The sequence below is a fragment of the Pelodiscus sinensis genome, chromosome 14 (assembly GCF_049634645.1).
Source record: "Pelodiscus sinensis isolate JC-2024 chromosome 14, ASM4963464v1, whole genome shotgun sequence".
Lineage (NCBI taxonomy): Eukaryota > Metazoa > Chordata > Testudines > Trionychidae > Pelodiscus > Pelodiscus sinensis.
In genome coordinates, this window is record NC_134724.1 from 40,302,453 (window position 1) to 40,328,505 (window position 26,053).

Here is a 26,053-nt window from a genome sequence, read left to right on the forward strand (position 1 = left end):
GTCCAGGTTTAACCCCAGGGAGAGGAGTCTGGGAACAGGGCAGTCATCAGGGGAGCACAGACCTTCCCTGTTCTGGCAAGCTCGCTGGTCTGGGACAGGTCAGGACCAGAGGGTTCTGGACCAGGGAGGTCCAACCTGTACACATTTATTTAGACTTTTTCCTTGTATATTAGGATTCCTAAAGTTTTCATATTTCTTTGCAAAATTAACTATTTAATGGCAAAGAACATGCTTCTCCCCGGGCTCCAAACTGTTGTCGTCTTACCTTCCTTGGTGACCAAAGTATTTCAGATACTTCAGCCTCCTCGGCAACTTCTGTAATTTAATAAAAGAGACACCCTTTTGTGGAACATGCAAGTGTAAAATTAAAATGTAGGTCAAGTACTTTGGTTTCTTAAATGATTGCATATAGGACAAACTGGATTTTAGAAATGTTGTGGGTCAACATGGGAAATGGAGGGTGGGAGTAGGGGTTTCTGTTCCCTCTTGTGTGAGGGTAAATGTATTGTATTCATTTTTCTATTTCCTTTGGTTTGTCTGATTTTGAATTTTCTACCTTTTTTTACATTATTTGGGTTGTGAGCAAATGTTTTTCTGTTGAACTGTAAATGTTAATATTAATGGTTTTTTCTGTGTAGTTATTTATGGTGAAGAAATTGTTATAGATAAAAATTTAAGTTTAAACAGTAGTGTTCCAGGAGTTTTTTGTTTGAAGAAGGATTAATGGTGATTGTGTGCTTGGTGAACAAATTAAAAATTGTGTTGTGTTAATTTTGTTAAATGAAAATATACTTTTCTGTATTTTGAAATTTCACAATTCTTTAAGTTCTTAAATGTTTTTGCACTGCAGTTTTCATCAGGAAAGCAATGCTCAAATAACAGTACCACTAGAACCTCAATTCACAATGACTAGTGTGGTCCGTTGTGAATTACTGAAATATGCAAAATAAGTATTAAAAAATAAAATAAAATTAAAAGCTTCAGAGGGGTAGCCGAGTTAGACTTTACAGGATAAACGAAAGCTCATGATACCATCTACATGTTTTGTTAGTCTTTAAAGTGCTTCCAGACTATTTGTTGTTTAAGTTTAAAAAATTAAAGCCATTATGCTGGATCTAAAACCTATTTTGTTCATGTTTGTTTATTTCAGTTTCTCATTTGTCCAGTGCCAGACCAGATCTGGGTGTAGTGTAGCCTTCCTCCGTGTAGGTGGTAAAAGCAGAACAAAGGGTACGTCTAGACTACATGCCTCTGGCGACAGAGGCATGTAGATTAGGCTACCGGACATAGTAAAATGAAGCGGCGATTTAAATAATCGCCGCTTCATTTAAATTTACATGGCTGCCGCGCTGAGCAGTCAAACAGCTGATCAGCTGTTTGTCGGCTCAGCACGATAGTCTGGATGCTCCCCTGCCGACATCAAAGGTATTTGTCGACCACCCAGGTAAACCTCATCCCAGGAGGCATACCTGGGTGGTCGACAAATACCTTTGATGTCGGCAGGTGAGCGTCCAGACTATAGCGCTGAGCCGACAAACAGCTGATCAGCTGTTTGTCGGCTCAGCGCGGCAGCCATGTAAATTTAAATGAAATGGCGGTTATTTAAATCGCCGCTTCATTTTACTATGTCCGGTAGCCTAATCTACATGCCTCTGTCGCCAGAGGCATGTAGTCTAGACGTACCCATAGTGATGTTGGTACATTTTAAGGTTTATTGGATTCCAGATTTCAGTTGTTCTTGTCTTCAGTAGGTGCTGCTCTGAGGCTTAGTTCTTTTTATCGGTAGATTTCAGAAAATCAGCCTTGTGTTCAGTCTTATTGCTCTGTTTTCTTCAATTTAAATCATCAAAGGAAAAAAATCATTAACTTTTAAATTTAGTTGCCAAAAAAAGCTAGATATGCGAAACTGCTGAGCTGGAATTCATATGCAAATTTGACACCCTGAAAAAAGGTTTAAATAGAAACCTTTAATAGTTCTCACAAGACAATCTGGAATTTTTCTCTTCAGGTGCTGTTGGAGCTACATCCATTCTGGTTTAATTAGCACTGATGTCTCACCGCCATATGTGTATCCCTTTCTTTTTTTCTTTGCTTTTCTCTTCAGCATCTGAGGAAGTGAGTTGTATCTCATGAAAGCTTATGTCCTAAAGCCCTAACTAATTTGCTAGTTTTAAAGTGCCACCGGATTCCTTATTATTTGTGCTTAGCGTGTGCTTAATTTTGGAGTAAGCCCCATTGAGCTTCCATTTTTTGAGAAATGGGTTTCCCTTGGAAAAGTTGAGTTACGCTTTGGGAAATAGACTTATGGCATCACTATGATGTTTCAAAATAAGGAACATGTGTTATGTAGTATAAAATTAAAAAATGATACTCCGTGGCAACTGGATAGTCTAGATTTCTCTTATTTTCTTTATTTCTTTCTGTTTTGTATACTTCAGTGATAGATTCTAAACCTAGTTAATTAAACAAGCCATAAGGATTAGCTAAGGTGCATATATTTTTTTCTAGCAACATCCAGTACAGCAAACAGGTTGGGAATTTCCTTGTCAAATCATGCTATACTAAAAAGCATAAAGAGACTCCTGAAGAGTGATACTAACCAATTGATCCACTCAGCCATATTTGCATCTTCATCTACATCATTTCCTCTCAATAAGCAGTTTTCCGTATGATGTTTCATTCTTGCAACTAGGCCCTGCATCATCATCTTGCGCTGCTTACATTTGAAACATTTTTCTTTTTTACCCAGGAAACTAATTTCTTCAAAATATTCCCTGATAAAGTGTCTCTTGTGTCCAGAAGCCATGACAGTTTTTCTGTGGCAAAAGTGTGGAGGAACATGGAAAGCTGTGTGTGCTGAAAGTTTTCCCTTTTTATTTCCAGTCCACTTTACAGTTCTTTTCTATGGTACCTCTGTCCTTTCCCACATATTTCTGTCTGTCTTAAGACAATGTCTTAACTAACTCCTCCGCTGTGTTTGGCCACGTAAGCACAGAACAACAATAATCCTATCCAGCTTGTCTGTCTTTGTACATTTTAATTGTTAGTACACTGAAAAACAGAAAAAGAAACCCCAGAACTTAAAAGAAGCGAGAGTTAGGATAAGTAGGCTAAAGCCATTAATTAATTTTTTTGAGACTTTAAATGTAGGTGTAGCATGTTTGTCATGAGATTTAGTTGTAACTATTTTAAATTTAGTAGTTTGTTTTTTAAAAATAAAAAAAATCTTATTTTTTTAAAATTTTAAAAAACAATTCTGAATTTTTGTTAACATCCCTATTTCAGATTCAGGTAACCATCGTGTTTTTTGTGTAAACGTGTAACCGCTAGAATTATTAGCAATTACATGTTCACACAGAGGAGGAGGGCAGGTGGGAGCCAGTGCTCTTGGGCAGCTGGCTTTTAAGCTGACTCCCCATGAGCACCAATTCCCACCTACCCTTACCCCGCCCCCTACTGCCTCTGATAAAGAGGCAGTGTGGGGGCGGGCAGCTCTGTGGCAGCTGGCTCCCTGTGCATACCGGCCCCTGCCTTCCTCACCCTACCCCCATGCTGCTGCCTGAGATAGCTGGCTCCCCCTGAGCACCAGCTCCTGTCTGCCCCTCCACGTTGCTGCCTCTGTGGGAAGCAGCAGGGAATGGAGGCAGCTCTGTGGGAACTGGAACACATGGGGAGCTGACTTAAAAGCCAGCTTCCCGTGGGCACCAGCTTCCACTTTCCCCCTTGCTGCCTCTAATAAAGAGGCAGCAAAGGGGTGTATGTGCATTTAGTCATTAGTATTAACCAATAAGACCAGGTTTATTGGTTAACCATTTAAATTACTATACGCTAACATCTCTAATCTGAAGTGGGCTGAACAGATTCCTGGGTTTGCTGTTCTGACTGAAAGATTGGTATTTTAGGCTACTTGTTCTAGGTAACTTCTCTGTTCAATGGCTTTTTGTGATGCTTTCCTGTACGTACTGATTTTTACAGACCACGTTAGGAGAAGTCACTTATCTCAACCTACCACTAAAAAGGGTACATTATCATCATCTACTTAGTTTTGATGAGACATGTCTTACTACCCAATAAGAAATTTCCCTAAATTATAGTGCTTCATAATACACTATTAAAATTCTTTATTAAACTTTGTAAAAACAATGCAGTGTTGGTAGTTTGAGACTTTAGTCCAGAGCTTTTCTATTAAATCATTGCTGAGAAGTGGTCAGAAACATACAACTTTTGTGTCAGTTACAAGAACATGAATTGGCAAAGTTCTACTGTAATTATAATGCAAAAATAGATCTTAGAATTCATAAACAGGAGGAAAGAAACTTATCAAAATACATTTATTTTTGTTTTTCCAAGGTCATGGGGACAGCAACAGCCGTAACATTCCAACATTGGTAAAAGATATTAGCAATGTTGGAGAGGTTTCCTGTGGTAGTTCACACACAATAGCTCTATCCAAAGATGGAAGAACCGTATGGTCATTTGGAGGAGGAGATAATGGTATGTAAAACCTAAAATGATCTGAAATATGAAGAAATATTTCTACATTTTTAAAAAAAATCTGTTGCACTTAAAATATACTGAGTTGTTATTCATGAAGGAGCTAAAACTGAGGATTAATGAGATGATGAAGTAAAAAGTTGTTTGTAGATGCAAATATCTTGTGAAATGATGTAAAGATACAGAAAGGAAGCTGATAATTAAGCAAAAGAATTGTTGAGGGATATAAGAGGACACTGAAGTACATATAGTAAGTTGAGGCAAGTCCTTGGAGGATTTTTAAAAAACAAAGATGATATTTGTATGCATTGATTATTTTTTTAACCTTTAAATTTCTTTTAGTGTTAGGGACTTGTAAAACTACATTGCAGGGCTTAACTCAAAATGAGCTACTCAAATTGAACTACGTCAATTGCATAGCTTCTTTCAAAATAGCTTATTTCGAAATAGGGAGCGTCTACACAGCACTTATTTCGAAAGAGAGTACTCTTCCTCCAACTTCACTTACTACTTGTACACTGAGGGTTACAGGAGTCAGAATAAGAAGTCCTCCAGCTTGACCGTATTTTGATATTATGTCAAAATAACTGCCTGCTGTGTAGATGTGGACTAAGTTATTTCGAAATAATGTTGCTGGGTAGACGTACCCTAAAAGGTCTTCATGATTTTATCTGATCTTACTGACATAGTATTGTACACTGATTACAACACAGGGCTGGGTCTCAAGTCATAGTCCTGATTGCTGTATGATCTTGTATAGAGAAATGTCAAACTAGAATATTTACCTGGTGTTGCTTGGGTCCTGAACTAAAGTAAGTTTTGTTTTTCTTCATTTAAATCATTGTTCTGGGCTGGGGCTGGAGATGTGGGGTTTAATATATAGGCTGCCCCAGCGATAAAGGTCAACCCCAGTCCTCTCTCACGGCAGCAGTGTGGGGCCAGGTTGGAAGCATCTATCCGTGACTGCTGCAGCTGCAACAGGCACAGCTGAGAGGAGGGATACATACAGACAGCTAAACTCTCTGAAGTAAATAATACATAGTTGTTTCTTTCTCTCTCTCCTGCCACCCCCGCCCCCGGTGGTAATTTTCCAGTAGAACTGTCCCTCCCTGCCAGACCCCTCTCTTTTGCCCCTGGGAATGTGGAGGATGCATGAGTGAAGATTGAAGGTGGGTGGGGGTGGGAAGGGGCTCAGAGCAGGGAGTGAGGGTGCAGGAATCAGAGCAAGAGGGACTCACAGCAGGGGGTGGGGTTGCCACTGGCTTCTCCCTGGGCGTGGCCCAGGGCAGTGGAGATGTGTACCCCATTTGGTAGCTTTATCCTGGGGAGAGGCACCCCCCACCCTCCAGCTTTTCCAGGAGCCAGCCTGCTCACTGGCTTGTCCCTGAGGGCCAGCAAGAGCTTTTGCCCTCTTTCCTCCCGGGGTGGAATGTCTCTCCCTCCCTCCCTTGCTCTGGAACTACATGCAGCCAAGGGCAGAGGAGGAAAAGGGTTTGGGGAAGGGAGGCTACTTACCACGTCCTGTGGCAGGCAAGATGAGGAGCCCCAACCCCTGCTGGCCTCTCTTGATGGTGTGGCTGCCCCCCCATTGGTCACTCTGCAATATAGCTTTCCTCTGTGCTCATTGATCCTAGTGGTCACTGTGAGTATCGCGTACCTCTGAACAGCCTCTCCCGTTCCATCTTTTGGGAAACAGTCCCATTCCCAGCATTTCCTGTTTTCCTAGTAATGTACAACCAAAGCACACATTGCTCTAAGTTAGGATAAGAGGATACTTTGTTTCAAATTTAGTAGCCCTACCTCTTACTGTTCTTGAACAAATGGATTCACAGACAGATGCACATTTTTAAAGTATATAAATAACTGAGATTCACCATTGTTTCTGAAACATGTCAGAATTAAATTATCTGTTTTTTTCAAGTATTAATATTGCTCTACATGTCAGTTCAGCTGTGTATGAGAGGTCAGAATCTAGTCTCTTTTGTAGGTGGAGTAACTTTTTTTTAGAAGATCAAGGGAAACTAAGATGTGTTTCACAGTCTTCGGTATGGGCTTAAAATCCAATATTTTCTTAATCTCCTAAATGGCGCAGATAGTGTAACATTCTTCAATACAAGTATCCTTTGTGTTTACAGCCTATATAAATGATTGCTGTTTGCTTAATTACCATTCCATATTATTCCAGCCATAATATAGTCCATGTACTGTGACTTCTCTTGTTTTATTTGTTAATTCTTACACCAAAAATGATGTGAAGTCAATACACAAATATAAGAATGTTTTAATAGTAGAACATTAGACATATTAAGTGGAATAAAAATGTATCCTGCCTGCAGATGTGTAGAATAAAAAATTTAAATGTAAAATTTTTTTCAAGTTTATTCACTTTTCTCCTGGACCGTGAAGTTCTACTTTTTTTTATTTGTTTTTGTCAGAACTTTTAACTTTTTTTGATTGAATAGTTGCTGTTATCACCTGTTTCGGGAAAAGCCAAAATGGGGGTTAGATCTTGCCATCTCCGGACTAAACTGCCAGAAATTCTGCAGGTTAAGCCTCTGGTCTGGGATTCTCTGGACAGCAAAATGGATGTTCCTGAAACAGAGAGCCCTAACCATAGATGTTGCCAGTGGCTGGGAGCTCAGCTGGTCTGACAGCAAGCAGCCTGCAGAGGCAATGGCCTGAGGGTAGAGGGCCTGGCTAGCAGTCAGAACAGGGCTGGGCAAGGAGCCCCGCCAACCAGGAGGTGAGACTCGTTGGCCCTGAAGCCGCTGCTGGCCGGGGCTAAAGAGCCCAGACAGCAAGGATGGAACTCTGCTGGCTGGGAGCAGGGAGCCCAGGTGACCAGGAGGTGAGCCCCTGCGGCTGGGGGTACATAGCCACCTCCAGCTGGGAGCAGAAAACCCTTGTGGCTAGGGGTGCAGAACTGCTGCCACCAGTGGGGGACAGGGAGCCCCAGCACCTGGGGATGTGGAGCTGCCACTGGCTGGAGTGGAGCTCTAGCCCAGAGTGGAGCGCCACCAATGGGCTGGGGAAGGGCATTGGCTGGGCCAGCGACCAGAAAGAGAGCCTGGGTACAGCCCTCCTCTAGTCTGGCAAACTCCCTCCTTTGGGACTGCTCAGGTCCTGTGGGTACTAGACCAGGGAAGTTTGACCTGTAATAGGATTCCTCTCAATGCCATATTCTTACTTTCTCATTGTTTTGATTTGAGCAGCTGAATTTAAGATTGAAGTAGTTATCTTGCCATCTCCTAGTGCAGTATGTATGTGGAAGGTGAAAAAATCAGACCAAGAGCAGCTCAGATTGCAGTCCAGTGGTTAATAGTTCTAGAGTCCTGGTGTCCAGCACGCTAGCCACTAACAACGTGTGGCTATTTGGCTAGTTGAGTGTGGCTAGTTGGCGCTATGGCAGTAGCAACCCTGGTTCTAGAGGGAAACTAGAAATTTCATTCCACAGGTAATTCTGACTTTATTGTGGGGGCTCAAAAGGGAATAGTTCCAAATTGGAATAAAAGCCTAAAACATCCAGTGAAATAGAAAATTTCCTGAATTTTAAAGCAAGACCATTGAAACGTTTAATTTTGTCTTTAAGTATATTAAATATGTCATCGGCACGTATAATCATCAGTATTTTTTATACAAGTCAAAACAAAATGAATGGAAATGTGAGGCTGTTGAAATGGAAGATTTTTGTCTTTCATGTGGAACGTCAATGTGAACATGTTTCACAAAACATTTTTTATTTTGGTGAAATTGCATATTTTGATGGAAAACTGTTCTATCAAATGTTCAGCCACCTGTATTGATTAATACTCATCCATGGAGTTTTTATATTGCTTTGATTGTTTGGTGCTGATTAGAGGCTCGTACCCTCCTTAATGAGGTGGGGATAGGTAGGAGAACCTGGATCTTACCAGTTGACTAGGCTCCAGTAAGTCTTAGGAAGGGTCCAGCACCTTAAGGCTGCCTTTCTTGGCCCACTGCTTTACCACCTGCTCTATAGTTGTTGTTTTTTTTTTGCAGCCTGTGGTGGACTGGTAATAAAGATATATCCAGGCACACCTGTTAGGCTTCTTTTCTCTAGATTAAGGCTGCTGTAGCACCCCTTTGTAAAACTCCCAAGGCAGATCTTTCTCCCAGCCTACTCTGCCCTATTGTGAACTCTGACTTCCTTTTAAACTTCCTCCTTCATCTGAAGCATGTCCTGCAGGTACAACTGGCCTGGGTTGTTTAGGCCTGGTGTTGCTCTTTAACTCTTTCCCGTTTAGTGCAGGTGTAACCCACACACCTAGTGTGGTTCACTATCTCATGTGGCAGCATCTAGGCCTCAGCAACTGATAAGAATAAGAGACCTCTACAGCATGGCCTGAGAGGCAGCTGGCTTTTAGCTCAAAGGGTAGAGGCTCCTATACTGAGCTCTAGAGGGCCCAGGTTCAAATCCGCCTGGTGGTGGTTACGTAGGGTTTATACATCCTGTAACAACTGTTCTTTCACAGAAAATGTTACATAAACTGCTGAGAGCAAAGGGCTGAATCCAGACGACAAATTTCAGGGAAGAATAAAAGACAGAAAACCTTAAAATTATGTGAAGGGCTTAAAAATGGACACGAATATTTGAAGGCTTTTAGAAAAATTCAGAGACGCTTGTCAGGTCAACTTTTAAATTGAAACCTTCTGCCCTCCCACAGGTGGATTTTTGCACAGGTTGGACTGGCTCCCTTGGAATCTGACAAGTCCTAGACAAGAGTTTTTTGGCCCAGGGATGGTTGGGGATGGGGGTGCCAGCCTCTCCATTGGGCTCCTCTCCCCAGCAACCTGTCACTGCTGCCCTGGCCCCCTGTCTGCTGAAGCCCTGCAAGCTCCATGACCTTGTGAGCTCTGGTGGCTCCATGGCAATGGGAGCTCTGGAGATGGTCCTATGGGCACTTGCAGCCCTCCCAACCCCACCGACCCCAGGAGCTCCAGAGGTGGCTTTACAGGTGTTCATGGCCCAGCCAGCTGTGAGCTCTTTCTATCCCTGCTGGCTGCAAGCTTGACAGTTCCTCCTCCCTGCAGACTCTGGCAGCTCCACCAGCTTCCCAACCTGGCCAACTGCGGGCTCTGTTGTCCTGTGGGCTCCACTGCCCTGCTAGCTGGCTCTGCTCCCAGCTGCCGGCAACCTCTGTGCTAGGGCTTTCTAGTCCGGCAACTGGAAAAACCACAGATGTTACTGGACCAGAGTGTCCCAAACCAGGGGTTGCATTTGTATTACTGAAGAGGATTTGAATAAATGATAAATCACAAAATAAGGTGCTAAACAACATACTGGTGGAAAAAACATCAATTAGTATGCTAGGTATGTTTTGAGTAAATATCTACTAGAACATCAATGCTTCCTTTACTTAGAAGCAATAAAATTAATTTAAAAATAAAATTTACTTCCACAAGGAAACACTAGGTAAATAGAAATCTAAAACACTTCTGATTGGGAAGTTAAATCTTCATAACTGTCATAACTGTGGTTTACTTAATTCTAATATTAACTTATGTGTCTGTCTGATAGGCAAACTTGGCCATGGTGATACCAATAGAGTATATAAACCTAAAGTTATAGAAGCTTTACAAGGAATGTTTATTCGCAAAGTATGTGCTGGGAGCCAATCTTCACTTGCCTTGACTTCAACAGGACAGGTAGGCAAAAAGATATTTTTACCTGAACAAGAGTTTTGCTATTGAAGAAATGCCTGAGACTATTTCAATTGTATGGTTATTTTGATTAAAATTATGAAAAGGTATTTACATTAAGTCAATTTAAAACCCAAAACCGTCTTAAATGTTACACAATAGGTATGTAAAATTTTATTTTATTTTTGCCCCAAAGATATCAGGAACAAAAGACACAAAAGAGCATGATTTTAATGAGGTCACATCTTTATTAACATTATCTAGAAACTATCTGTAGAGCCCTGAAAATCTGCACATAGCCAATTTATAGCTGTGGGTATCTGCATCCATGGATGTGGATCCGGGTATTTGTGGTTCATTTTTGTGGATTCAGATGCATATACAAATGTTGCATCCATGCACAGCTCTATCTGACAGTAACTCATCTAGTGCTGTCAGCCTTCCTTAACATCAAAAGTGGTACAAACACTGACTAATATGGTAACTTATGTTTGACAACTGTATACTATTACCTTAGTGTACTAATACCTTGGACTTTAGTCCATCCAGTGCTTTGCTGCACATCAGGTTACCTACATTTGCCATCCTTGCCTGTCAACAGCCCTTCTCTTCAAATCTTCCCATTTCATATTGAGGTGCTTGATGTCATTCAGAAATGTTTGTTTCCGTGTTGTAGGGAGTCTTACTTCCTTTCCATCCATCCTGGCTTCCATTCAAGGGTGGCATCAAATACCTCAGAGTACTATAGTTGTAGTAATATATTAAGTGCCACATAACATCTTCAGTGTATAGGGAAAAAATTCTAAGTTTATAATAAACACGGAAAAAGAATGTTTACCTTTACAGAGTAGAACTACAATTTATAATTTCTATCTGTATGTACAGGGCTTGACAAATCACTGAATCTCCTCGCCTATGGCGAGTAGATTTCAGCCGGTCGCCCCGTTCACTGGCGGCGTACTCATGAGCAATGCGGGTCTTGCACATGCGCAGTGCGGGGCTGGCGAGTAGGTTTTGCCGCCGTTTGTCAAGCCCTGTGTATGTATATGATGTATGTAAATTTGTATATTATAAATGCAAAACACTAAAGGCCCAGTATTGTCAGGATTCTTTCAAAGGGTACGACAGAAAATTGGAACTATTCTATAGAATACTTCATAGTCTTAATGAACATTGTAGCATATATAGTAGTAGATTAGAATACGTTGTTTACTTAATGCCATATGTGCACCTGGGCCCAGGATTCAGCAGCCATTACTTTCCATGTCAGATAGTAAAGAAAAAGTCTGTGGCCTCAAGGGTCTGTGGCCAAACAAAAACATTTTTTAACGCTTATACATAAATTTTGGCTAAATAGTGATTGTTGCATTGTTTGCTAAATTTCAACAGCCATATTTGTCAAAGACCCTTACTAAAATCTCCCTCTATCCCAGTTACTTACTACAAGAATTGCAATTACGTGCTATTTATTTTGGTATGTTTGTAAGCGGGAGAGAAAGTAACTTGAGTTTCTTACAAATTCTGTCATGTTACACTTGTTCTTGTTAAACCTCATGAGGTTTCTTTTGGCCCAATCCTCCAATTTGTTTAGGTCACTCTAGTATTGTTAGGCCAAATTTTCTGTAGCTTAATGTGTAATGTAATAAGATAATCGAGGAAAATTTAGAGAATGCACATATAAATGGATAGATTGAGCCCCGATTTGTATAGAGTGCATAAATATAACATGCATGTTCATTTATAGGTATAATTGCACAAGTTACACACGATCTTCTGTTGTCTCTTGACAAATACCAAAAATGCTTTGAAAACTTATATGTATGTTTGTGTTTTTAGATATATGCGTGGGGCTGTGGTGCATGCCTAGGCTGTGGTTCTTCAGAAGCTACTGCTCTTAGACCCAAGCTTATTGAAGAGTTGGCTGCTACAAGAATAGTTGATACTTCAATTGGTGACAGCCATTGTTTGGCACTTTCTCATGGTAAAATAAATGATATATAGGTATTTATTATACTCTTTGATTAAAAGACACTGAACCACAAATTTTGTTTCCTTCTTTGATTGTCTCTTTAGATAATGAAGTTTATGCTTGGGGTAATAATTCCATGGGACAGTGTGGTCAGGGAAATTCCACTGGTCCCATTACTAAACCAAAGAAAGTAAGTGGTTTAGATGGAATAGCAATTCAACAGATTTCAGCTGGCACTTCTCATAGCCTTGCCTGGACAGCTCTTCCAAGGGACAGGTAAAAGATTACATTTTGTGTGTGTGTGTGTGTGTGTGTGTGTGTGTGTGTGTGTACACGTACACAAATTCTTCATTGTGCCTTACGAGATTGTACATCACGGTATTGCTATCATTGTGCTTATAATGCTTTAAAGATTTTCTGTTCTGACAGTAACAATTACTACATAATCCCAAGAGGGGGGAACAAAACCTGAGTCTGAGCCTGCCTGAGACAGGGGGAGGGGGGAAAAGCAGAAGCCTGAACCCTGCCGCCACAACGAGGAGCCTGTAACTTGAGCCCCAGTGCCTGGAGCAGAAACTGAAATCTGAGCCCTGCTGAGCTTCATCAATGCTTGAGGTCCCTGCAGTAGCAGGGGATTAAGTGAGAAAAACCAGACAATTTCAGCAGGGGCCCCACTGCCATGGGATGCAATGATACTGTCCTTGACATGACAACCATATTAACTTATTGTAATTGATAATTTATTATGTGGGTAGTTGCATGTTTTACATGTTCATTTATTTCAGTGTACTTCATGCATTTCTTATGTTTGATTCCAGACAAGTTGTTGCATGGCACAGACCCTATTGTGTAGACCTTGAAGAAAGTACCTTCTCCCATCTCCGGTCCTTTCTTGAGCGGTACTGTGATAAAATTAACAGCGAGATTCCCCCTCTTCCATTCCCTTCATCAAGGTATCTATACGGGATATGCATGTTTAGTTTTGTTGCATTTTTTTTCTTTACTAGAGTAATGATGTATGTTTTTGTTGTTGGTTTTTTATTTTTAATAGTAAGGTTTAAGATTTTGGTTTCCTGCATTAAGTAGCCTTTGAAAATCGAACTCTTCTTTAAATGATTGCACCAGTGCATTCCACTCTTGGGGGGAAGGGGTGCATGCCAGGAACAGTTGTTAAAACAATAAGAAGTCCTGTGGGACCTTATAGACTAATAGGTGTCATAGGACTTCTCATTGTTCTTGCAGATTCAGATTAACACACCTACCCCTCTGATACTTGTCACCAGGAACAGTTATTGTTTTTTTTCCCCCCTCCATGGCATCCAGAATGGCACCTTGTATGCCTTGTGCTGCAGTAGGCCATTGCATTCAGGGAGGAACCCCTACAGTTCCTTCCTACTGCCTCTGATGGTAGTTTTAATCTGTTGGACTTGCTTTAGCAAGTGCTCTCAGCTGTTTTTCTTCTTTATAATTGTACGTTTCTATAGTTATTAGGTTTAGTTAGTATTTGAGTTAATTTACTCTCGGTTCCCCAAATTTGGGGTCCCGTTAGTGGTACCAAGCAATGCTTTGGTCTCTGGGCTTCAAACCATGCCTGTCATACTTTAAGCCCATGCCTGCGAGCCACCTGCATTCTAGTTTGAAGTGCTTGGGTGAGTCTTAGATTAGAGTTCAGAGCTAAATTTGCAAGGACTTCAAGCTTAAGAAAGATGGAGAGGCCAGACTGCAGTTTCTTTTGATGGTGGCTTTTCTGAGACCACCTTCAGAGTGTTTGCGGTCAGAGATGATACCGAGAACTCAGCATCTGTGAGACAAGCACCTGTGCTCTGTCTGAGTCCTAGCATTGATCTTCATCATGGTGCTGAGGAAAAAGTAAAAGGCTTCCAAGGGCACTGCTGGAAGAGACTGATCTCTATTCCTTAGTCCTGAGCTATCGCTAATGCCAGTAATGGATGTGTCTGCTGTCTATTGAAGGGTTAGTTTGTGTGTCTTTCCATTGCAGGGGTTGTGATTCAGAGGACTAGACTCTTCACACATGTCAGTCATATAGCTCTTAATCCTATGATGATTTATCACCCATAAGGGGTTGTTCACTCTTAGACAAAACAGCAGTGCAGTGTTCTGTTTCCACAGACAAAGAGGGGCCACTCATTCCTGCTTTGACAAGATACAATTTATGTATGGGACTTTTTGCATTGCCAACTCAAATCAGTCTCGAGGTCTCTTACCTTCAGGGAGCTCAGAACATTCTAGCTAACCAAGTCATTTACTGCACGTGTGGTCCTTTCATCCAGGAGTATGTATCCAGGTCTGTTTTCTTGCTCTGGGGAACTCCCCAGGTAGATATTTTGCAATGAGATACAACAGGAACAGTACTGCTGGCATTTCCCTACAGTGTCACAATCTGGGTTCCCTGACAGATGATTTCTTGTTGCCCCCATCAACCAACCTCCTATCCCTTTTCATGAAAGCTGATGATATTTCCATTGTACCCAGATTTAATTTCTCAAGACTACGTTACTTGCACAATCCAAATGTGCAGGCACTCTGTCTAGCTGTGTGGATGCTTCGTGGTGAAACTCTGGGGAGCAGATGTGCTCAAAATAGGTTCAAGATGCGCTGATGAACAATATAATGCTATTTACTAGGTCTGTTTGCACCTCTGGTGGAAGTGTTTCTCTGTTTGGTCTGGAGTTTCGGTGATGCATTCTTCATTCCAGCATGTGTTGGTCTCTCTCTCTCTCCCCCCCCCCACACTCAAGAAGAAAAAAAAAAAAAGCAAGGTTTGGCCATTAGCACTATAAAAGGTTCATCTAGCACTTCTCTCAGCCTTCCACCTTCAGGTGGATAACCACTCTATTTTATATTAGAATGTTAATAAGATTTTTTAAAGTCCTGGAAAGACTATATCTTCAGGTATCTATTCAGATCCTGTTTCCCCCATGGCAGCTAAACTTGGCATTGTCAAAGCTAATTTACAGGCAAGATAACCAGTATTATTTTGTTTTGCAGAGAACATCACAGTTTCCTCAAATTGTGCCTGAAGTTGCTTTCTAATCATCTTGCTCTTGCATTAGCTGGAGGAGTAGCTACTAGCATTCTTGGAAGGCAGGCAGGTCCACTTCGGAATTTGCTGTTCAGGCTGATGGATTCCTCTGTTCCAGATGAAATACAGGAAGTAAGTAATTTTGTTCAGTTCACATCCAAGTCTTTTTAAAGTATGGTTATGGTCAGAAAAGGTGTTTTGTAAAAATGACACTTTAGTATTGCCAATATTTGATTTGCTGATTAAAATCCGGTTTTGAACTGTACATTGAGCCAATGTGATAGGCAGTTATATATGGTAAATTGAAGTTATATTGGGATTCAAGACATGAGTTTGCTTTTTGATAACGCTTATTCAGTATAGCTAAAATGTACTGCTTTTACTTATAATATTGCTTTTTGTCCTATTTTGAATGTATTTCTGGTTTTAACAGCAGCTTTTTTTATCATAGAACAGAATAGGGAAATGGAAAAATTGTGACCAACACAAGTTATGAAGTATACATCTGGTTATGGTAACCCATAGTAATGCAGGGACTTATACAATGTGTTGATTTATACAAGTACTTCCATTGGAATGTTGATTCTATTCATGTAACTATGGACTTGGAACATCAGGCCCCAGCTTCTAGACCTCCATATAATTTTTTCATAATTGTATACAATGAGCTGTGGTGCACAGGATCATAGAATCATAGAGCTGGAAGAGACCTCAGGAGGTCATCAAGTCCAGCCCCCTGCCCAAAGTAGGACCAATCACAACTAAATCAACCCAGCCAGGGCTTTGTCAAACTGAGACTTAAAAACTTCCAGGGATGGAAATTCCACCACCTCCCTAGGTAATTCATTGCAGTGCTTCCCCACCCTCCTAGTGAAATAGTTTTTCCCAATATCCAACCTAGAACTCCCCCACTGTAACTCCATTGCTTCTTGTTCTGCCATCTATCACTAATGAGAACAGCCTCTCTCCAGCCTCTTTGGAACCTCCCTTCAGGAAATTGAAGGCTATCAAACCCTCCCTCACTCTTCTCTTCTGCAGACTAAATCAGCCCAATCTCTCAGCCTCTCCTCATAGGTCATGAGCTCCATCCCCCTAATCATTTTCGTTTCCCTCTGCTGGACCCTCTCCAATGCATCCACATCTTTTCTGTAGTGGGGGGCCCAGAACTCCAGATGTGTCCTCACCAGTGCCGAATAAAGAGGAATAATCACTTCTTTAGATCTCCTGGTAATGCTCCTCCTAATGCGACCTAATATTCCATTTGTCGTCTTGGCTACAAGGGCACACAGTTGACTCATATCCAGCTTCTTATCCACTGTAATCCTCAGGTTCTTTTCTGCCGAACTTCTACTTAGCCATTCAATACGTAGCCTGTAACAGTGCTTGGGATTCTTCCGTCCCAAGTGCAGGATTCTACACTTGTTATATTTGGGTTATAACTTTAACTTTTGGTCAAATATCCAAAATATATTATGCAATTCAACAGTGCTAAGAAATGTGTGTGAAAGAAGTAGGTTGTCTCACTAAAGTGTGGTTCCATGCCACAAAAGTCAGTACTATTGTAAATGAAACGTTTTTGATAGTCCCAGTGGAGATACCAAGGACTGATCAGGTGATGGTGAGTTATTTATGGCAATTAATCCTTTCACCCTTCAAGTCAAACCTGTAGAGTAATTGTAGCCAATACCAGCTGCCCCAGGGATTGACCTGATTCATGCATTAGGAAAGGAGGATAAAGGACCCTCTGAAGGAAGTGGGGTGGGTTAAGGAGGCAAAGTTGATGAGTCATCATGGGGAAAGATGAAGGAAAATAGGAGCTGTGAAAAATGTTGATTGACCAGTTTCTCTACTGTGAAATACTTACTGATTAGGAAAGCTTACTCAATGCTCACTTTATACAGTAATTTTTAAAACTTAGATGAATCTTCAGACCTGGAATTTAGATTGCACAGTGTCTTTGCTGAAAATAACCATTATGTACCTACCTAGAAGGATATATTTCCATTGTGTATACAGTTCAGATCTGAACTGTATACACAATGGAAATATATCCTTCTAGGTAGGTATATAATGTTCTTCCGTTGACTTCCTGCTTTGCAGACAGCACCAAAAGCCAAATTAAGCTATTTTTACTTCAGCTACGCAGTTGATGTAGCTGAAGTTGTGTAGCTTAATTTGACTTTTGCCCTGCTTTGTAGACGTGCCCTATGTGTCTAAGCCTCAATGCATATCAGTTGAAGCTCAGTTTGGCATGAATGCAAATCGAGATCTTTTGAAAACGAATAAGGAAGAAAAGTAAACTAAATATTCTACCCTTAAAGATAGCAGGGGACACGAATTTACAATGGAGTAATTCTTCCCCTAACAATGTGTTGAATTGATTATAGACCATGTTATCTGAAGAATTCATCCCTGAAATTTAGGAGACTTAGACCTCAGATATCTTCACTTCAGTCTTCTTTGTATTTAAATAATTGGCACCTAACCTCATATATTGTTCTAGAATAACTTGAATAATTTTACTTATGGGGAGTTTTGAGTCCCCTGCCAGTACTTTGAAAAAAGCATTTATATAGTGTTTTAAATATATAAACGGAAAATTTAAGATTATAAATAGAGATAGAAATGTAGCCCTGTTAGTCTGGTGTAGCTGGAACAAAAAACAGGACTATGTAGCACTTTAAAGACTAACAAGATGGTTTATTAGGTGATGAGCTTTCGTGGGCCAGACCCACTTCCTCAGATCAAATAGTGGAAGAAAATTGTCACAACCATATGTACCAAAGACCACACTTCAAAGAGAATTCTCTGAACTGTCATTCATGCTTAAATTCGACACTTTACGCTTAGGGTTAAACAAAGACATTAATTATCTTACCCATTACAAAGATAGTTTCCCCAGTTATCACCTCTAATATCATTAGCTCACAGACATTTACCTCCCCCCCCAACCCTCCTTCTGTTCTGAAATTTGATTTGTCCTTTTCACATGTGTTCATTTTTTTTAATTGTATCCTTTGGTATATATGGCTATGACAATTTTCTTTCACTATTTGATTTGAGGAAGTGGGTCTGGCCCACGAAAGCTCATCACCTAATAAACCATCTTGTTAGTCTTTAAAGTGCTACATAGTCCTGTTTTTTTGTTTAAGATTATAAAGACTCTTATTAGAGAGATATCACCAGGGATGAATTTAATCCATTTTGCGAATTTATTTTTGGCAATTGATTTGAACACTCATAACATTTTTGTGATTAAGACCTTGCTAAATTCTGTGTTCAGTCTTTAATGCTTTGCTTTACTTAATACCAAAGGAAAGCATTTCATAATTTGCTGCCTGGAAAATAATTAATGTTACTATAGTCATAGAGAGGTAGCCGTGTTGGTCTGATCTTGGTCAAACAAACAAAAAAAGCAGTCAGGTAGCACTTTAATGACTAACAAAATAGTTTATTAGATGATGAGCTTTAAAGTGCTACATGACTGCTTTTTTAAATGTTACCATGTTTTCCGAGTTGAAATCCTATTTTCTCAGAAAAAACTTTAAAGTTAATGGTGACTAAAGGATATATTCTTGCAAAACTGCAAACTAACAAGCAAGGAAATTTCAAGAGGACATTGGTAGTCTCATGGATGCAACTCTCCAAGTGTTCGCTGTACTAAAGTTTTGATTCAGAACTACTGAAGTCAGTGGGAAGACTCTCATCAATTGGTTGAGTATATCACACTTCATTTTCAGTTCCATAAAAAACATCTTCAGTGCACAAGCCTTCATTTTGATTTTTTTCAATTTTACTTTTATAGATAGCTATCTTAAATCAGTGTTGGGCCCTAGTCCTAAAATAAAATGTGGTTGTTAGCTCCTTATACAGAATTCATTTCAGGATGTGGGCCTAAGATGGGGAGGGAAATTTCATCCTCCTCTCTGTACCCTGAATAATTAGGCTAAGGTGCTTTTAGCTTTCGTGATTCTTCTGATCTCAGGTTTCATATAATTTATTTTATTTGTGTGAGTAGCATCTTAACAGATGCACAAAATTGTCCTTTTCATCCAGGTGCATATGATAACATCAAAAAAAATCTAACTACAACCAACAGCTAACCCGTCAACAAACCCCTAACAAAAAGTGTCATTCCCCATAAAATATTACCCATCTCTCTGAATGCTTTGCACTGTCCTTTTATAACAGAGACCTGGGTGGTTCTGGTTCAGAGTTGGGAATAAGTTCCATATTGAGCTCCTGAGATGGTTGCAAATGGTGGCAGTAAGGCTCTGAGGAGAGAGGTCCTGGAGACTGTCTCTTCTGTCCTTAGCAGCTAGGACCCAAGCCATTTAGGACTCTGTAGGTCAAAACTTTTAAAAAAAGATTTTATTATTATTACGTTCTCCCTACAAATCAGTAAGCATCCAGAATTGAACAGGGGTAGTTTGTCATTTGCTTCTGGTGAGAGAAACTGATTACCAACTGACACACAACTTTCTGTTTTAGCTTGAAATTTAAAATGGTCCTGTTGTTGTATAATTTTTGGACTCTGTCATGGCACTGATTCTGTAGTTTTTCTATTCTGAGAAAAGTAAGCTGGTCTGAAATTTCAGCATTAGCTCACTTTTTAAAATGTTTCCTCTGCTGAAGTTAGAATCATTTTGAACAAATCTAGAAACAAATTACTCATGAGTTCATTAAATTTTGACACTAAATACTTTGGTCTGAAAATGTTAAAGGGTAGAAATTTGGTCCTGTTTTCAGTGTAGTTTTACTATCCAGCAATTAGGAGCACTGCTGTCATTTGAGCCAGATGTAGGTGTTGCTGTGTACCTTGTTAAAAATAAAGTCTGTGCTCTTAACCGCTTAAAAACACAGAGGTTAAATATGCTATATGTTAGGATGTGGGTTTTGTCCTACTTCTTATACACATAAAACTACTCTTCCAGCCTTTGGTAGTTCCAGCAAAAGAGAGACCTATCATACCAACTTGTGTTAATATTTGTAGTGGTTTACTGATATGTTTAGCAAGAACTAGAGAAAGATTAACTAATTTGCACTTACATTTGGGCTCAGTCAGGGTTTGATTGTGTGTCCTTAGAAAATAAGAAAAGTTAGTGCTCTAATCTAATTTACATTAAAACTGTCGTGTGTTTGTTTTTGATACCTAATTAAAAAGAACAGAGTTTTGCTGTCTCTCAGCTAAATCTCTGCTCTGACGGTTTATACCAGTGTAACTGAATAGAACTTAACTTTCACTATTATCTCCAGAAAGCTGATGCTGCTATCAGCAGATTAATTCCAGAACCCTATATGAGCAGTAGAAATTGAATTGTCATCTCCTCTAGCACAGGCTCACCATATTACTGCAGCTGTTAATATAATTTAGCACAATGTTCATGTTATGTGGCTAAGTTAAGTATTCTTGATTTAAGTCATGGTAACTTTTTGTAAAAATTCCATTATGTTGATAGTTTCTATTTTAAAATAATTTGTGTTTTCTCCCTGTCTTCTTTCATGCTAGGTTGTAATTGAGACTCTGTCAGTTGGTGCAACTATGCTACTGCCTCCATTACGAGAAAGAATGGAGTTGCTGCATTCTCTTCTACCACAGGGCCCTGATAGATGGGAGAGCTTATCAAAAGGGCAGGTAAGGCCTTGTAAAACTGTATGTCCGCCTTTGAAAGTCCAATGGCTACTTCTGATCTTATAATCTAGTTTGTGCTATATATGTTCACCTATATTAGATTATGCACCTTCAGCACTTTGAAGGTCAATTATTGTTGAGAGCAATCTATTTTAACAAATGTGAATAATGTAAGCTAAACATCTTATGTTGCCAGTGCCCTAAGTCTTTTTTCAAAAATAAGGAAAAGTGCTCGAATTAGATCTTGTGGTTCTGCACTAATAATCAGAATACTCATGTAATGCTTATAGATGATAGATTTTACAGCACTTGCCAAAAGTGGATGGCTTGCCCAGTGTCATACAGCAAGTCAACTGTAGAATTAGGAATGCAATACAATTTTTAACCCTGCACTCTGTGTGCAGAACATGAACCTAGATCATAGCTGTTCAGTATGTGGGGATGGCTATTCTTCCCCATAATGCTTATAACCCAAATCCCATTGGTCATGAATTTATACATTCATTAGTGAAAGGCATGAGCATATTCTACAGTGGTATTCTGGAATGGAATGTACTTTAGGCCAGGTTTTCTGCATACCTTTCCTTTCTTGCTTCTGGGAAAAAATAGTCTCGGTGAGTCACTGCTGGGCAGCAGAGTTATATTTATTATTATTTATTTATATTACTGTAACGCCTAAGAGCCTTAGTCCTAGACCAAGACCTACTTGTGTTAGGCACTCTAGGGTATGTCTACACTACCACCCTAGTTCGAACTAGGGTGGTTAATGTAGGCAACCGAAGTTGCAAATGAAGCCCGGGATTTAAATATCCCGGGCTTCATTTGCATCTTGCCGGGCGCCGCCATTTTTAAAGCCCTACCGGTACACCTCGTTCCTAATTAGAGAGCCTAATCCGAACTACCTACTCCGTGCCACGTGTAGCCGCGGGCACAGAGTCCGAACTACCATTTATTTAAATCCCGGGCTTCATTTGCAACTTCGGTTGCCTACATTAACCACCCTAGTTCGAACTAGGGTGGTAGTGTAGACATACCCCTACAGACGCAACACAAAGACCTTTCCCTGGTTTGGAATGAATGGGAATTGTGGGCCTTCAGTATTTGAGCTGAACCCAAAATAACATTGGGCAAATATTCAGATCCATTCATATAGAATAATCCTGTCCTTTAAACTTGCATACTATGGTGTATACACTGTACTAAAGTGATGTCAGTATTAGGAGTATGAATCCTAAATAAAAGGAAGATTGTTTCTCAAAATAGAGTATACTAGAGCCAGCACAAACTAGATTATAAGATCAGAACCAGCCATAATGACCATCTAGTCTGACCTCCTGCAGAGCTTTTGCAACTCTCTATAATTTAACTTATCTCTGTTAATTGATACTCATTACAAGGCATACTATGAAGCTGCTACATGGAGTATCTCCAAATAAGGGCATTAGGTTATATTTAAAGGATTTCATAAGTACACCCATGTTAGTGTACTTTTGTTAATACAGCTGTCATTTTTAGCTCAAATGAATTAAAATTCAAGTATGAAATTTATGAAAAGGTATATGGAAGTATGGTACATGTTAAGATATACAGTCGGAAGAGAGAATCTTGGCTAGATTTAAATATAGGCAGTTCAGTGGGCAGTTTTCTTTCAAAAGGCTGCACTGAATCAAGTGAATCATCTATAACAAGTTGGATGTTATAGACAAGCTAAAAGGATGGTCATGCAGTCTGAATACCTAATTTATTAATGTATTAAGAATCATACAAAATTCTGTGCAATCCATTTCCATCATGCTGAAATGACACCAAGAATATTTAACAGCATAACTGTTGGCTATGCCCGGAAACTGTCTGCTACTGGGTAGGCAGTTTCCAAAAGTACAGTAGTATGGTCTATAGATTAAAAGATTATTACATTCCAAATTGCATGACATGAGCAATATACTATATACGCAATATACGATATACGTTGCAGTGAAAACTGATTAAAAACAAAATTCTTCTTTAGTCTCGCTTTTATAAAACTCTTGTCTACCGAGAAAGAAACCACAATACAAAGTTGGGAAAGGTTGGCCATAGGTTACTCAAAGTTGCTTTTTTCACCCTTTTCCGTGAAGTTGTGTGCTCTCATCTGTGGTTTGAATCATTCACGTGAACCTCTAGACCTTACAATTACTATAAGTGCTATAAATAATAATAATTTACTGAACTTTTTCTACTAGAGCTTCATATACAGTGTTGTTTTGCTATGTCATTATGAAGAATATTGGATTTGTTAGACATAGTTATTACATTTTTGAAGATTGATACATTAGAGACTAATTGGAGTTGGAAAGGATCTTTAGTCTGAACTTGGAATAGGCAACAGGGCCTCCTTATGTACCCAAACCCCTGCCCCAGTTCAGACCCCATCCTGAACTCCCCTAACTCCTCATTTTGGCTCCATCTCTGAGCCTGCATGCCTAGCTGGAGCCCTTATTTCTTCTCACACCCCAACCCCAGTTTCATGAGCATTCATGGCCCTTCATACAATTTCTATACCGTGATGTTGCCCTTGGGTCAAAAAGTTTGCCCATCCTTGATCTAGTGCCTATCTTGGAAAATCTGCAGTGGATACTAGTCATTATACTTTAAACGTTAAAGCATCAGGACATTTTTCTAACTTTTTAAGTTCATTACTTTGTTGTCTAACTAGAACAATTTTTTCTATGTAACTGTTTCCTTTAGAGAATGCAATTGGATATTATTCTGACAAGTTTACAAGATCATACCCATGTAGCCTCACTGCTTGGTTATAGTTCACCATCTGATGCAGCAGAAGTTTCTTCATTATGTGTTAGCTATGGAAACCTCTCTGATCAAACATACGGTGTCCAGAGTAGCCATCCAGATACTCATCTAGCTGAAATTTTAATGAAGACTTTGCTGAGAAATTTAGGATTTTACACGGTATGTTTAGAGTTTCTAAAATTTTTATAGTAGTAATGAAGTTTAAAAAAAATCTCTTTAACTTGGGTAAAATAATGTTCCTCCTTTAACATTTGTTCAAGAGATCTGCGATAGGAATCTGCAACCAGCCTCATTCCCCCACCCCTGGTCTCCATAGCCCCAGCAGAACTGAAACTAATTTAATATGTCTAATAGTAAAGGTCCAATATTATTGTTGTCATGCTTTACTATTGTATTTGTCTTTTGTTTATATATGGATGCTTCCAGATGCAGGATGGTGCCCCAGGCAAATGAAAAGGGCTCATAAACACTTTCCTCAGATTTGTGAGAGCCATTGGGTTTCTGCTGCACCCTTCCGTGCAGCCTACCAGCCAAGAAACTCCTGTCCCCAGGAGGTGGGAGAGAAGAGATGGGTAATCCTTGAAAGATTCATGGGGGTTCTTTCCCCTGTTCCATCAGACACTTTCTACCTTTGGGTATGTCTGCACTACAAACTTTAATAGCGTCTATATATGCAAACCGCTATTACGAATTTAATTCGAAATAGTGGAGCGCTTAATTCAAACTTGGTAAACCTCATGCTACGAGGAATAACGCCTAGTTCGAAATAGCACATTCGAAATAAGTGCTTTGTAGACACTTATTTCAAATTAGGGGACCTCCAGCCCTTCCCAGTTCCCCCTGGTGCTCACTCTGGGCCAAACCAGGAAAACTCCTTTCCTCTCCCCCAGCCTCGGGGCCCTTAAAGGGGTAGACTCTGGCCAGAAGGCACTTGCCAGAGCCAGGCCTGCTAGCAGTCTCTGCCCCTGACCCAGTGACCCCAGGATGAGCCAGGCAGCCAGTGATAGCCAGCCATCCCCCTCCTAGTCCAACAGCACCCAGGGGCCAGCCAGGAGCTGTAGACGGCGCATGCCCTCCTGGACTAGTGCGGAGGTCATGGACCTCATTCAGGTTTGGGGGCAGGCCCCCAACATCCATGATCTCCGCACTAGGCAGAGGAACGCGGCTGTCTACGGCTGCATAGCAGCCACCGTGGCCCGAAAAGGACACAGCACACCTAGGAGCAGGTGCGCCTGAAAGTCAGAGCTGCAGCAGGTGTATGCCAGGGCCACTAGGGGCGGCGCCACAGCAGGGGCTGCCACCTGCCCCTAATTCCCCGCCCTCAACCAATTCCTGGGGGGCGGGGTGGTCCACACCAGCCTGGAAGGCAGCGAGCCGGGACCGGAGGGCCTTGACCCGGGCGCACCAGAGGGGCCGCCGCCAGCTGTTCCGGCACCGGAATCGGCAGGGTCGTCCAGGGAGACCATACCGGGTAAGTGCCAGCACTGTCCCCTGCCCCGGGGGAGGCAGGGAGGGAGACCAGGGACCGCGTGCATGGGCCATGCCTCCCACGGATCACGCAGCCACCTGTGCACGTGCCATGCCACCCTTGGGCAGGTGCCAATAGGCACATGCATGTGTGAGGGAGACCTGACACACTCTCGACCCTGGGGCGGGACCCAGCAGGACGCTCTCCCTTCACATGCCCCCTCTACACAGAGGCAGGGGACATCGCCCCCTCCCCCCCCCCGGCCACACTATACACGGCACGGGCATGGGTGTGATCTTGGGGCAGCTCCCAGTCCCGGGGAGAGCCAGACATGCTGACCATGGCCTCTGTGCAAGCACAGCGGCTCTGATGGTGCAGGGCATGGTCGTCCTCACGTCGCAGGGTGAGGCCTGGGCATCATCCACTGTGTCCCCAGGGAGAACTGATCACTTCTCCTCTTCTTTCTCTACAGCTGCACCAGCTACTCGTGAAGGGCGCACCATCCTGCCCGGGACATGCTCCCGCACCCGTGGCCTGCTCCGAACCACCACCATGCGGCAGGAGTACTGGGATCAGCACCTGCAAGCACTGCACTGCACCGTCCAGGCCTGGATGCTGGAGGACCTGCAGCTCTGCCGGGAGCAGCATGCGGAGGGCCGAGCGAGGAGCTGTCACCTGCATACCCTGCTGCAGAGCATGGTGCCCTGTGCCGGTCCTGCGCCTGTTGCCCTCCCCCAACTACTGTCCCTCCTCCCACTCCTGCCCCCTCCCACCTCTTCCTCCTCAACCTCTACACCCTCCCCCTCACTGTCCAGACCCTCCTCCCCATCTCCCCAGGGACGCTGAGGCCCCCTCCCTCGCCGTGCTGAGAGGCGGTTGGCCCGGCGAGACCCCCACCCCTGATCCCTGAGTTTCCCCTATCCCTCCTGCCCCTTGCTTCCCCTGTCCAGCTCCCTCCTTCCAGTTTTCCGCCTTCCCTCTCCCACCCTATCTCCT

The 26,053-nt window shown here is 41.5% G+C and overlaps 1 protein-coding gene across 8 annotated transcripts in view; it reads left to right on the forward strand.

Moving 5' to 3' along the window:
• Window positions 1–26,053, forward strand: part of HERC1 (HECT and RLD domain containing E3 ubiquitin protein ligase family member 1) — a 215,408-nt gene that overhangs the window by 31,035 nt on the left and 158,320 nt on the right. For all 8 annotated transcript variants that reach the window (XM_075897632.1, XM_075897638.1, XM_075897635.1 and 5 more), the window contains 8 exons: window positions 4,351–4,494; window positions 10,034–10,161; window positions 11,992–12,136; window positions 12,229–12,400; window positions 12,943–13,077; window positions 15,134–15,299; window positions 20,677–20,802; window positions 23,527–23,748. In XM_075897632.1, the coding sequence (XP_075753747.1) occupies window positions 4,351–4,494; window positions 10,034–10,161; window positions 11,992–12,136; window positions 12,229–12,400; window positions 12,943–13,077; window positions 15,134–15,299; window positions 20,677–20,802; window positions 23,527–23,748 (1,238 nt within the window). The remainder of the gene's footprint in view (window positions 1–4,350; window positions 4,495–10,033; window positions 10,162–11,991; window positions 12,137–12,228; window positions 12,401–12,942; window positions 13,078–15,133; window positions 15,300–20,676; window positions 20,803–23,526; window positions 23,749–26,053) is intronic.